General features: G+C 38.3%; 1 protein-coding gene across 1 annotated transcript; it reads right to left on the bottom strand.

Annotated features, from left to right (window-relative positions):
* Positions 1-308: 308 nt before the first annotated feature.
* On the bottom strand, positions 309-13,155 carry LOC146968747 (acidic leucine-rich nuclear phosphoprotein 32 family member D-like). Its single transcript, XM_085758965.1, has 7 exons — positions 12,925-13,155; positions 8,958-9,107; positions 5,709-5,831; positions 4,429-4,615; positions 3,471-3,568; positions 2,494-2,563; positions 309-431 (listed from the first exon to the last, which is right to left on the bottom strand). Exons 1-7 carry the CDS (start codon positions 12,976-12,978, stop codon positions 355-357), a joined length of 759 nt encoding a protein of 252 aa, XP_085615091.1. The 5' UTR covers positions 12,979-13,155; the 3' UTR covers positions 309-354.
* Between the last annotated feature and the right edge of the window lie 953 nt (positions 13,156-14,108).

Below are 14,108 nucleotides of genomic sequence, written 5' to 3' on the forward strand. Positions count from 1 at the left end.
TGGTGAAAATAATCAGTAGTTGGGAGTTTTAATTGAGAGCTCTCGTTGTCGTCTTCCCGAGTTCAAATAAACAAAGTACCAACTGTTTGGTTTTGAGATGATATGAGTCGTCGTTTGAATATTTTAGAAGCCGAGTTTAAAGAAAAACAAAAAAACAAAACACACACACAAAAAAAAAGCAGGACGAGGTGTTGTTTTTCGACGTGTTAACGGAGGTCGTTTTTCGGTCCGAGGAGCCGATGAGACGCAGCGGGAGGAGACGATGTCCAGGGGACGGCCGAGCGGAGGGGGGAGGGGGGAGGGAGGGGTCACCGGGCGAGAGGTCAGAGGGGTTTGTGGGGTCTCTGTGGGTCCTTAGTCGTCGTCTTCATCATCCTCGTCCTCGGGGTCCCGCTTCCTCTTCTCTCCTTTGGCCGGAGACGAGTCTTCGTCTGCAGAAGGAAGGAGGACGATTAGCAACAACAACGACTTATTCAAGGTTTATACAGGAATCTTGAAGTTAATTTTAATACCTTTCTAAGACTTTTTCAAGACCTTCTCAACATTTTTTAACACCTCACCGCCGCTTCAAGCTGTAACCATTTACATCAGTGACACTTTTAACTGAACAGTTTTAGTTTTTGTGATAAAGACTCTAGACCACTATGATACAACAGAATTCAAGGATAATAAATCAAAGGCAAAGTTTATCAAAAAAAACCTGCTCAACTCTCAAAAAAACAAAAACAACAATCGTCTTTTCTTTTTCATGAACCGGTTCATCTTTGTTTTTTAATAAAACAAATAAATTCACACACTTCTGCAATGTTTTTTACAACTCAAACTCTTGGACAGCTAATTCAGAAAAAATACATTCAATATTTAAGACTTTATAAAGTCATGAAAAGACTTTTTAATACTTTTTAAGGGTCTTAATTTTCCCCAAATTGATGTATCACCTTTTAATACTTTTCAAGACCCCGCGGATACCCTGATATTACAACTCAATCAATTCTTTCTGGGTCCAGAGACAAACTAAGAAAGTCACAAAAATTTAGGGTCACACTAGGTAATTTTATAATCACAGCCAGGGAAGTGGTCACCTACCTAGGCTGTATCTTAGATAATAAATTATCAGGGGAGTTTATGGCCCGAAGAGTCATTACACAGGGTTTATACAGGAATCTTGAAGTTAATTTTAAAACCTTTTAAAGACTTTTTCAAGACCATCTCAATATTTTTTAACACCTCACCACCGCTTCAAACTGTAACCATTTACATCAGTGACACTTTTGACGTAACAGTTTTAGTTTTTGTGATAAAGACTACAGACCACTATGACACAACAGAATTCAAAATAGGCTGGGATAATAAATCAAAGGCAAAGTTTATCAGTTAGTTAGATAGTTTATCTTTTTCATTAACCGGTTCATCTTTGTTTTTTAACAAAACTAAAACTAATAAATTCACACACACAATGTTTTAGGACTCTTGGACAGCTAATTCAGAAAAAATACCTTTAAAATTTAAGACTTTATAAAGTTGTGAAAAGACTTTTTAATACTTTTTAAGGGTCTTAATTTTTCCAAAATTGATTTATCACCTTTTAATACATTTCAAGACCCCGCGGATATCCTGTTATGTTACAAAGGTGAGCCTGGCAAGAATTTCTAGCCTATTGGATAGCAACACCTTAAAAACCTTAGCCGATGCCCTTGTACAATGCTACTTTGACTATGCCTGTACATCTTGGTACACTGGCACCTCTAAAAGCCTCAAAGTAAAGCTACAGACATGTCAAAACAAACTGATTAGAGTAGTACATAAACTTCATCCCAGAACACACCTCCATCCTAACCACTTCTCCAGCCTCAGGTGGCTCAGAGTGGAGGAGAGAGTTTCTCAACTCAAGCTGTGTTTAGTTTATAAAATAAAAAATAAAAACCTGGCACCAAAGTATTTAGTAAACTACTCCTCCAAAGTCAGTGACACACACAATTACTCCACCAGGGGGCGCTCTGCTCCACTGACTACAGGCTCTGCCGATTCAAGAGCTGTATGGGAAAGTCTTCTTTCCTTTACTCAGCAGCTGTCTTGTGGAATGGCCTTCCTTTAAACCTTAAAACTGTTAGCTCCTCCTACTTTCTTTTTAAGTCTTCAATAAAAAAAATGGTTAGCCAACCGATAAATTAAATCAAGAGAGTTGTGAAGCACCAGATTATTTGCTGTCTCTGTTTGGGACCTAATCTCTTGTTTTATCTATTTTATTTGTTCTTTCTCTCCAATGTTGTAGTCTATGTGCCTAGTGTCTCTCAGCCATGTTTTTAGTCCATGTGTTGTGTGCCTGTCTTCCTTGTTTTAAATCCATGTGTACCGTCTACCATCAAATAGGACCACAATGGAAACAAGCCTTTGGGCTTTATTGTGTGTTTTTTATCCCTTTGAACACTTGTTTGTCTAATGTTGTTCAATAAAGTTTTCAAACGAAACGTGAGAAGTGGCTCCGTTACTCACCATCATCCTCCTCGTCTTCCTCGTCCTCATCATCGTCCTCGCTGTCCAGATCTCCGTTCACCTCTCCGTCCTGCAGAGACAACGTCGTTTGAAATGTTCAGATGTTTTTTTTCTTTATTTATTTTTCTTCCTCATTAATTTATGTGTTTATTATACAGCTCTGGAAAAAAATGAAGAGACCACTTCAAAATGTTCAATTCCTCTGGTTTTACTATTCATAGCTATGTGTTTGAGTAAAATGAACACTTTTGTTTCATTCTATAACCTACTGACAAAATTTCTCCCCAATTGGAAATAAAAATATTGTCATTTAGAGCATTTATTTGCAGAAAATGGCAACAGGTCAAAATAACAAAAAAAAGTTCTGGTGTTTTCAGACTTTGTATAATGCAAAGAAAACGAGTTCATATTCATTTTAAAACACCACAACACTATTTTTTAAACTTGGTGGAATAATCCCAATTATTAATCATCACAGCAGTGTTTTTTTTATTTATTTATAATCTTTCTTCCTCATTAAATATGATTTGGTTCAGGTGATCAACTAAGTAGAGTGAGGTGCTTTAGATATTTTTCATTCTGTTATGTTTTTGTTTTGTTTTCCTTTTCTCTCACCTTTTAATTTATACAAATTGAAAAATGTATTGGTAATTATGATTGATTTGATGGTGATTTATTGTTTCTGACTCTCGGGTTGCCAATAAAAAATTTAAAAGAAATGTTCAGAGACTGTTTCTCTACAAACTCCTGTAAATAATCACTAGATAATCGAGTCAGTGAGTCGACAGCAGAGTGACACGGTGACTGAGGTCAAAAGGACGAGCAGCAGCTGAGTGACGGCGGCGGCGCCCTCTGCTGGACGTTTAAAGTTTCTGTTTATAGACGACTTCAGGTTTTTACCACATGGAAATTAAAGTTTGAACTCTGTCAGGAAATACGACACAGCAACAAAATAAAAGAGAAAAACTCAAATTCACCTCGTTGTCCTCGCTGTCGTCGTCGTCATCGTCTTCTTCGGCCACAACGTCCTCTTCATCCTCCTCCTCCTCTTCCTCAAAGTCCTCGGACTCACCCTCTGGGGAAAACAATGAAAACACATATTCAAGGTTTTCACTTTTAGAAATTCGAGTTATAACTTGAAGCTTAACTTTATTATTATTATTTTTTTTTTTACAGCACATTTAAACCCAAATAACCGATTAATAAAAATGAAAATAAAAGTTGGGAGTAGCTCTGACTCTAGTTTAGAAAGTAAGCATGTGCATAAAGCCGTAACTAATCATTATTTTGATTATCTTTGATTAAATCTATAATGTTCTTGATGACTTTGTTTGAACAGCACAAAACTAAACCTGCACTGTTTTCCAGGAACTAAAGGACGGGGGAACACTCAAGCAAAAATACTCTTGTTCCAAACTTAATGATTTATTTTTTTAACTACAGTGTCTAAACTAACTAAAGTGTTTAGTTGAGTTGTGATACGATAAAATTAACTGTGAAACTAATTAGCCATCCCTGAACTGAGGTCGAATTTCTTGTTTAATTTGATCAGAGTCAGAGTCATTTATTTGCCATTTGCAGAAAATCTGCACTGGAAAGCACTTGCGAGAGGACAGGACAATAAAAACAGACACAGGTGATAAAACAGTAAGTTACATGAAACATAAAGTACGAGAGTAAGAGGGACACTGCCCCCAGATATAGGCACCGCAGACATCTCAGTAGAAATACAACGTGGAAAACATTCATCCTAACAACAATAAATCGTCGTCGTCTAAACCCTCAAAGATATTCAAAAGAAAGAAAAACTATTAATTCTCACAATAAAATAGAAAAGAAACTTGAACTTGATCTCCTGAATATAACTTGTGTTTGTCTAAATCGAACATAAAGATGAACTGGAAACCACAGAAGGAGGAGAAGACAAAGCCTCACCTTCCTCGTCCTCGTCCTCCACGCCGTCTCCCTCTCCGTCGGAGTCGGAGGCCTCGCAGTCGTCGATGTCGTAGCCGTCCAGGTAGGTGAGCTGGGGCAGCAGCTTGAAGATCGACTCCCTGTAGTCGCCCAGGTTGGTGACCTCGCAGTTGAACAGGTCCAGACTCTTCAGCTGGGGAAGCTTTTTCTGCAGGAGGAGGAGACGACGCAGAGCGGTCGATCAGCGGAACAACTAGAGACAACGGTGACCTTTTCATTTACAGGCCGCTAATTACGTGATAATGTCAAGAAATAACAGGTAATTGCATCAAAAAGTTGTTTGCTGCATGTGAGCCAGAATAAATCATGTGAAAACTGAGTATTTTGTCCTCAAATTTACCAATTAAGATGCTACCATTGCACGTTTTTTGCATCTGCATGAGCCTTTTTGTTGAAGCGCAACCTCTTTTTGTGATTAGCAATTAGTTGCGTAGTAATGTCAAGAGTTTTACTCCACCAAGTCCATGCAGTTACAATCAATTATTTCTGGCTTATTTCTACGTAATCAATCGCCATTTCTTGGCTACAATACTATGAAATTGACCGTTATTTCTTTTTTTCTTTTTGTGGGGGCAAAGGTCAAACACCTCCCAGTTAAATGCCAATGAGTCAGACTCGGTGAAAGAAGACCAGACAAAACTCACTGATTATAATAAATTAAATCTGTTGTTTTGTTATATACATTATATACTGTAAATACTATACATATAATTTCACTATATAAGTGAGAATTTTCACATTTTCCTGTAGGTATCAGGACATAAACGGCTTCTGAATGTTATCTCTTCCTTAGTATTAGACTTTTATTTTGAAATTTAAGGTGAGAGTAAATAACATTTTCAAAAACTTTTTTACTAATTGACCGTTATTTCTAATCTAGGCTATTTCAAGACATTATAACACAATTACTTGTTATTTCTAGACATTATGACGTAAATTATCGGCCTCTAAATTAAAGAGTTACCGAAACAACTAATCAATTCTTCTTCTATCTGACCTGAGACCAGCAGTTATTGATCGTTTTATTAAATTAATGACCTTTGACATTTGAAATGACTCCTGTTTGATATTAAAAAAACAAACAAACTCTGTGTGTATTTTAAAAAACAAGCAGATGAGTTGTGTCTTAAAGCAGCAACCACAACGTTCCTGATTTCACCGCATCACGACTCATTAGATTTAAATAAATAAATATATATCGACGTGGCTGCTAATTGGTCGAGGGGCGAGGCTCCACCCACCAGCGGCTCCAGGGTGCTGATGTCTTTGAACTTGTTCCCGCTGAGGTTGAGGTGCGTTAGGTTGACCAGCCGCTCCGCCAGCACCTCCAGACCGCCCGATATCCTGTTGTCGCTCAGCTCCAGCTGCAGACACGGGACCAGACACACAGCCGCTTTTATATTATTGTGAAAAACAAGTGACAAACACAACAAAGACATGATGACACGGCAACAGACAGGAAGGATCAGCAGCCGAAAAAGTTAATTAATTGAGAAAGAAACAAAACAAGAGAAGAAAAAATAAACACCAGTAGCCAATCAAAGAGAGTAAAATAACTAAAGATCCACTGAGGAGTTTGCTTTTAGTTATAAAAGAGTCTCATATTAATGTGGATGAATCTACGTTACACACTTGTTGATGGGTCCATTTTCTATAAATATATATCGTTTGGTCTTTATTAGGGCTGACCCAGAAAAATCGAAGCTTCGTTCGTTGCCATGGTAATTGATCATGAAGTCCGTGATTGACTTTTTTTTCCCTTTTCTTTTTTTCCTTTTTGACACATTACCCAGGGGGCAAAGCAAAAAAACGGACACGGAGCGTTGTAAAAGGTTTGACACCAGAAATGATATCTAGGAACTTCAAGGATTAAAACCTGGGTGGACAACCCGGTCAACTAGCTGCTGGAAAGCTACAGGGGGCTAAAACCCCTTTCTGGGGTCATTTTGCTGGCGAAATGATGTAAATGCAAATATTTAGGTACTACAATGGCATAAATAGTCATACAACTATAAAATTTGGCAGAGAGTATCTTGACACATAGGGGGAGGCATGAAAAAAAGATTCTGGGGTTTGTTGCAACTCAATTTTAAGATATCTCCCTCAACATCCCAAAAAAGACCAAAAAAAGTACTGTTCGCCTGACAAATTCTCATGAAAATTATTATTTTTCAGCACTTTATGCAGAATATCTATGCTTAACATGTATATAGAAAATTTCCTTAATTCATAAGCTTCCATTTGAGTCCAAGATAGCCTTTCTATCTCAAAAGCCCCACTTGCTGTGGTCAACGGTCTTCTCTATCTATCTGTTCACTTTGGGGAGACCAGAAATAGAATGGTTTCTGATCATGCCAGTTAACATGTAGTTTTTCACAATAGGTGTTGCATTGTTTGGAGACAGCCTGTAGCTTTCCAGTAGCTAGTAGAAAGGCTATCTTGGACTCAAATGGAAGCTTATGAATTAAGGAAATTTTCTATATATATGTTAAGCATAGATATTCTCCATAAAGTGCTGAAAAATAATAATTTTCATGAGAATTTGTCAGGCGAACAGTACTTTTTTAGGTCTTTTTTGGGATGTTGGGGGTGATATCTTAAAATTGAGTTGCAACAAACCCCAGAATCTTTTTTTCATGCCTCCCCCTATGTGTCAAGATACTCTCTGCCAAATTTCATAGTTGTATGACTATTTATGCCATTGTAGTACCTAAATATTTGCATTTACATCATTTCGCCATCAAAATGACCCCAGAAAGGGGTTTTGGCCCCCTGTAGCTTTCCAGCAGCTAGTTGACCGGGTTGTCCACCCAGGTTTTAATCCTTGAAGTTCCTAGATATCATTTCTGGTGTCAAACCTTTTACAACGCTCCGTGTCCGTTTTTCAAAAAACTGGGATTTTGCCCCCTGGGTACATCTAAATATGATAATCGGGACAGCCCTAGTCTTTATAGTTATTTTGATATTATTATTTAGTGGTCATCTCGCCCAGCATTTCCTAGTTTCAGTTTCCCGGACGCTGCCCCTCTCTCCCCTCCTCCTAACTTTCTATTTATTATGTGAGGTGACATACAAAAACATAATATATGATAATAAAATGAGACACAACAGTAGAGCTCACCTAGGTGCATGTGTGTGAGAGAGAGTGTGCACCTACATACATATAATGTAACACTGTGTAGTTATATTATATATATATAAATAAGTTATAGATATATGATATTATAGTCTATAGTGGAATAAGCTCAGTGATGAGTTGAAGTCGAAGTCGTTCTTTGTTGAGTTTTAAGAAAGCCTTGAAATGCCAAGTAATGAAAAATTATAAAATACAGTGACAGGGCTCCAGACTGCGACTAAATGGTCGCATTTTGCAACTAAAATTTGACACAATGCGAGTAAATTTTTCATGACCGTGACCACTCGTGACCTGTGTGTGTGTGAGAGTGTGTGCGCGCTGTGTCACCTGCATTATTTTTTTTTTCGACGGCTCGCTACAAACCTTTAAACATCCCATAATATGCTCGCGCTCTCGGCAGCGGTACTCAAATCGTCACAAGGCAACGAAGCAGGTTGACTCGCGCTGCAGAACGCGCTGCACAGACTAGGCTCGGATATGATTGATTGATTGTTGATCGATAGATTTTTTTTTTTGGCCTTTTGGCCGTGCGGAGGAGGTTGGGGGGGGGGGGGGTGTCGACGAGTTTGATGCCAAGGAGTCCGTGCACATGTGGCTCAGTCAGGGTCAGCAGACAAGGAGGCCAACAAGGGCTGGCCTACACAGGCACCTTATCCCCAGGAGGAGGAGGAGGGGGGGTCTGTTCTAGGATGAGTTTACCACAAGTGGTGTGTCTACTTGTTCTGTAATTGGTCAGTGTAGCCTAAACATTAACTTTATATTTTCAATATTTAAACTGTTGCACAATAAAATGTGAATTTAAAACATTATAGTTTCTGCATTTATGCAGTATTTATCAGTAATACAGTGAAAATTAGAGGAAATGTGTGGATTTCGGTGTGCGCCCCTAAATTTTCTGCTTGCGCTCCTAAAATTTTAAGTTAGGGGCCACTGTGCTCCTAGTCAAAAAAGTTAGTCTGGAGCCCTGAGTGATGATTACTTTCACCTTTTTGGTCACTGTATGATTTTGGTTGCAATTGTGTACAATATGTGCTGGCTAAATGGTTCACGCAAAACGGTTGATTTTGATATTGGTGTTGTGTGACCGAAATTAACAATTTCATTCAAAGCTGAACTCTCCAGGTCTGGTCTCTCCTCTGTGACTCTAACCCTCCTCTCCTCCATGTGCATTTTGTTTCCAACAATGAAGCCGGTGAGAAATCAATCCATGGAGCGGTGGATAACGTTATTTATCATCTACCATGTTACCATGTGTATATCTGTCTAGTCTTGATCCGTCTTAAACAAGAGATTACAGGCGTGGAGACGAGAGCTTTTTCAAAACGGGCCGGTCTGTTATTATTCTTCTTCTCACCTTTTTGAGTTTGTCCAGTTTGGGGATGTCTGATACGCTGGTCAGGCCGACGTTGATGAGGCTGAGCAGCTCCAGGTTGGAGAACTCCTCTGTGATTCCCTCGATCTTCCCTTCACTGGAGCGACAGTTGTCCAGAACCAGCTCCTGGACCTGAGGAAGAGGAGGAGGAGGGAGATTGGTTAAAACTCAGACCTTTATTCACTCTCTCTCCACAGCTGGAGACAATAAAAACTAGAAGAGGTTTCTGTGGCTTTGACCCAGTTCACCAAATCGTTCTCTAACATCTTTTTAAATCCACCACCTGATTCTCAGTTCCTCTGTTCTGAAACTCGACTTTCACACACACAGTTCCTGTTAAATAATATGAACCACGGCTCCTTGTAAATAAACTCCTCTTCTCATATTTTACTCTGTTTTAAGTCGATCGTACAACTCTCCTTCTCCAAGGTATAAAAACTGAATTTCCAAACGAAACTATAAGAGAACAATATGATCTGTAACGAAGAAGATAATCTTAGATGGCAATTTCTTTATTTTTGCTTTTCATTTATGTGGTTTACGATGTGATCTACAATCTGTTTTTCACACATTTTCATCTCAACAAAATGTCAATGTTTTTTTTCGTTACAGTCGTTTTGTTGTGTCCTTGTCTGCTTTATTATGTCGCTTATATTACTATGTTTTTCTGTCACTGTACTGTTTTTATGTTTTGGGAGTCCAGATGGAAATGAGCATTGCTGCTATAATCCGGCACATTTACATGTTTTTATATGTTCATTAATGTGCACTGTCCTACCCAAACAAATAAAGTAAAGTAAAGCAATGTTTTTTCTTTGCTGTTTCTGTCGACAAGTTTGATTCAAATGAAGATGACAAACTGGGAACATCAAGACCGATTTAAAATGGGATTTTTCCATTTTTGAGTTATGTTTTTACTGGATGTTTCACTCGCAGGACGAGTCTCCAGAGTTTAGCTGTGACTCTTTAATGAAGAAAATAATTTTAGATGCTAACTTTTTATTTTAATTCATGTAGTTTCTAATATGATGAATTATCTTTAGATGAGTTTGAAAGAGAAACTGGGAACATCAGTTTGATATAAACACCTTTTACACTTGTAAGCGGCCGTAATGTGTTAGTGGATGTTAACACTCAGAGTTGTGATGTGACTGTTGTGTTTCTGTGACTCATTCAATCAAACAGTCGCTCTGACGGGATCGGCCCCGTCTCATCTGAATATGCAAAAATCGACTCAGGGAAAAAAGCCACAGAGAACCAGGGGATTAAACTGCACAGAATCACATTGTTTTAAGTTTTTAAAATTCATAAAGCATAGTTTGAAATGCAATTAAACATATCATCTTGTTAATTTATGCTGATTTAATGATGCACATTTGATTTGATGCTTTTCTTCTGAACATATTTTGGTTTTGGAATAAACAAGACAACGTCTGGCCACACACTTCTGAAACTGTGAAATCACGTTGAGTTACTACCTGACTGATTGAAAAAGCAACTGACTGATGTGTCCGAGGTGTGCGCCATTAAACCCCCGCTGGAAGCAGGACACGTGGGACAAACCATGTCAGCACATTGTGGATTATTTTAAGCTGAATTAATGAACAAAGCCTCACATTAACTGTCTGGAGTTTCTGATGAGGATGTACAATTTAAAACAACAACAAGTGTGCAGCGTTTTGACTTTTGCCCTGAATTTAAAACCGTGCATTTTGACAACAACATATTTTCACAAGTATAATGTCAAAACCATTACTTTTACAATCAAGTTTTGTAAAACTTCATTGCACAGTTTACACATTATGCATATTTTCCCCTATTTACTGAACTGAAAATAACTCTTTCTAGTATTTTATCTTATGACATACTGATGTACATAATTTTATATGGATGTATATAGTGTATTTTTTCTTCTTCTTACTTGTCTTACCTCTGTTTTATTCTACTCTACCATTTATTGTATTATATGTACAGTATGTGCAATACTGGATACTTGAATTTCCTCTGGGATGAATAAAGTATCACCAAGTCTTTCTAAGGCAGGCATGTCAACCATACAGCCCGCCGGCCAAAACTCTGGTCCTATCCAGCCCTTGGGATGAATATGAAGTGTGAATAACACCACAGAAGACAGAAGAGGTATAATATTGTGGAAATGTTAAGTATTTTCTTAAGAAATTTCACATTACTTCTAACATGTTTTGTAAAAGGAGTAAAAACAAAGGGAATATTTAGAGTTTCCCTTATTTATTTATACATACCGTAAGTTATTATGCTATTATTTCACTGGTCTAGCCTACTTGAGATCCAATCGCTCTGTATATGGCCCCTGGACTAAAATGAGTTTGATACCACAGCTCTATGTTGGTGCTTTAACATAAAACATAACTTTATATTAGTGTGGTGGCACATATTTAAAAAAAGAAAGAAAAAGAAACAGTTTTTGTTTAATTGTATCAAATTTAAGATTCTGAGCTGGAGTATCCTGACATTAGTTTAAATGTAAAAGTTGGAATAAAAACGTTTATATCCATGACCATGATTATGAACCGCTGAGACCCAGACCCGTTAGGACCCTGCGGAGGTCGCCTCCCCGGGTGAAGGAGCTCCTGCCCCGGGTTCATGTTGGAACGTCTCCCGGTCTCTGTTTGTAAACTGCCGACACACGTGACGCTGCTCGGCTAGCTCGGTTAGCTCATCCTGCTAACTCCTCTGCGGTAACTAACGGTCCCTACTCCCCTACTACCACCACCACACTGGCCCCCCTCTCTCTTTCTTCACCGTCCTCCATCAAGTCCGCCCCCCTCTTCGGCGAGTGTTAATAATAACCCGGTTTAACTCGAGTTTAAAGAAACCGTGCCAGGCAACTGGAGCTAAACATCCCGGGTCAACTAGCTCCGTTAGCTTAGCTCGCTGCTAACACGCTGCTGCTGGCTACGCGCCCTCAGCCGCACACGGGCTGCGGCTAATCCCTGGAGGAGGCGCTAATATCAACAGCGTCGCTTTTACTTTTTTTTTAATTAAAAGTGAAATAGAAAGTAGCTAAACTGTGTAAAAAAACAAAACAAAACCGTACGTATAATTGTGTATAACTGCATTTTTCTCTAATGTTAAAACAGTATTAGTACGTAACTCGGGGTAATTTTGCATTTCCTGCTTTTTTTACACGAGTAACGGCGATATCGTGACGAGTCATTTTTTGACCGATAACGTTATCTGTTTAACTATTCCTCCTCTATGTGTAGCATGCAAAGTCGTCGACGTAGAAAAAAATATTTTTCTTCCATATCTGGTGTATTTACAGACTTTTATACTATAGATTTCAACCGCCTTGTAAACTTCGCAGCAATGTGCTTCCAGACATTAGACCTCCCCCATACTCCCCCCACACACACACATAGAGGAGACGCGGATGTAGGCTGCTACATTTCGCATGATTAAGTTTGCATTTTCTTGTTTCTCTTCTGTAATTCGGCTACAGCACTGCCATAATCACTTCAGATGTGGAAAAAGATAAATAAAAGTGTGGTTTTGTAAGTGAAAGCAGAGCGATAACAGCGGCAGCCACGCAGCTGTTTACCACCGAGAGTCACATGGCCTCCCGCTCTGCTGCAGTAACCTACAGCTTCTTTTTTTATTTTTTATTTTTTATTTTACGCTTCACTAACTTCAGTTGTGTTGCATTGTTTATAAATCTAATAGATATTGTTTGCGGGGTTGTAAAGAAACAATTCGGCACTTTTCGGGAGCTGCAGCCCCTCTCTGCCATGTGCTCGGCTGCCCCTCTCCACCTCCCTCTATCCATCTATCCATCTATCTCTCTATCTAGCTATCTATTCATTCCTCCTCCACCTCCTCCTCCTCTTTCGGCCGGTCAAGTCAAGTTTACGCTGCAACCGTCTCCCGATAAACAACGCCACAAACCCCGCGGACGGACCCACTCACTCACCTCCGTGGGCGACCGGTGCCTCAGCTCTAAAGAGACCCTTTTCTTCATGTCCATCTTCTTTCTTTCTTTCTTTCTCTCTGCTCTTTCTGCTTTCGGCCTCGGTGGGTTATTCGTTCGGGTTCGGGTCCTGTTCTTGGCTTAAAATTTTTTTGTTTCTCCTCTTCTCGGTCTTGTCTTCACTCATCAACACGCGGAACCAGTTTGAAAAGGCAGCGACAATGGAAACGCCACACTTCCGGAAAGGGATTTCAAAATAAAACTTTCACACTCAACAGCGGAAATGCTGCTGTTTCCCCTCCCTACCCTCCCTACTATCAACATTTATTTGATCTCTCCCTTCATCAGACCCCAGAAAACTAATGTGATGTATGTTGTATATGATCCTAATTTTCTATGTGTATTAAATATCTATTTATTTTATTTATTACCTCAATTATAATTTTATATATTTATTTTTACTGTGTTAAACTTGTATTGAAATGCTGACATGTTTAGCTCAGTTTCAAAATGTATTTTGTAGTGACATTTCTTCTGCTTGTAAGATTTGTAATACTAATTAAAAAAAAAAAAAAAAAGTTTCCCCTCCCTACCCGCGTTTTCATCTACTTTTAATAATTACAAGTAAGGAAATAAGGATCAAGATGAATAAAATATTATTACTAAAATAAAAACAGAATACGAGTAGAATACAAAAAGATAAAATAGAATGAGAATAAATAAAATAGTAATTTACATGTACATTTAGGCATACTTTGTATAGTATAATATAATATTTTTAATAAGATGTAGTATTTGTTGCCAAAAACAGGTCTAACTAATATTATGCACTGACAATTATGTAGCCTATTTTATGACTGTATCCCTTTATCTTTTTTTGTATGGACTTTAACTTATTGGCATTGACTGTATTTATTTGTCACTTGTGTTGTCTGTCTTTTCTCTGCTGCAAATCAATTTCCTTCGCAACATAATAAAAACTAAAAACTTATTAAAAAAAGCAATGGTCTCTATGTCTAACTACACAATATTGTGATAAAAAAAAAGTCCAGATAGATAGTGCATTTGCGTAAATAATGTATGATGTAGATTGGCTTAGGGTCACTGTTTACATGTGACACATTAAAAATGTACAGTTACTTGGAGAAAAACTAGGAAAACAGAAAAAAAGGTGATTTTATCAGGAT

The sequence above is a fragment of the Trachurus japonicus genome, chromosome 18 (assembly GCF_045865225.1).
Source record: "Trachurus japonicus isolate A0001 chromosome 18, Traja_1.0".
NCBI lineage: Eukaryota > Metazoa > Chordata > Actinopteri > Carangiformes > Carangidae > Trachurus > Trachurus japonicus.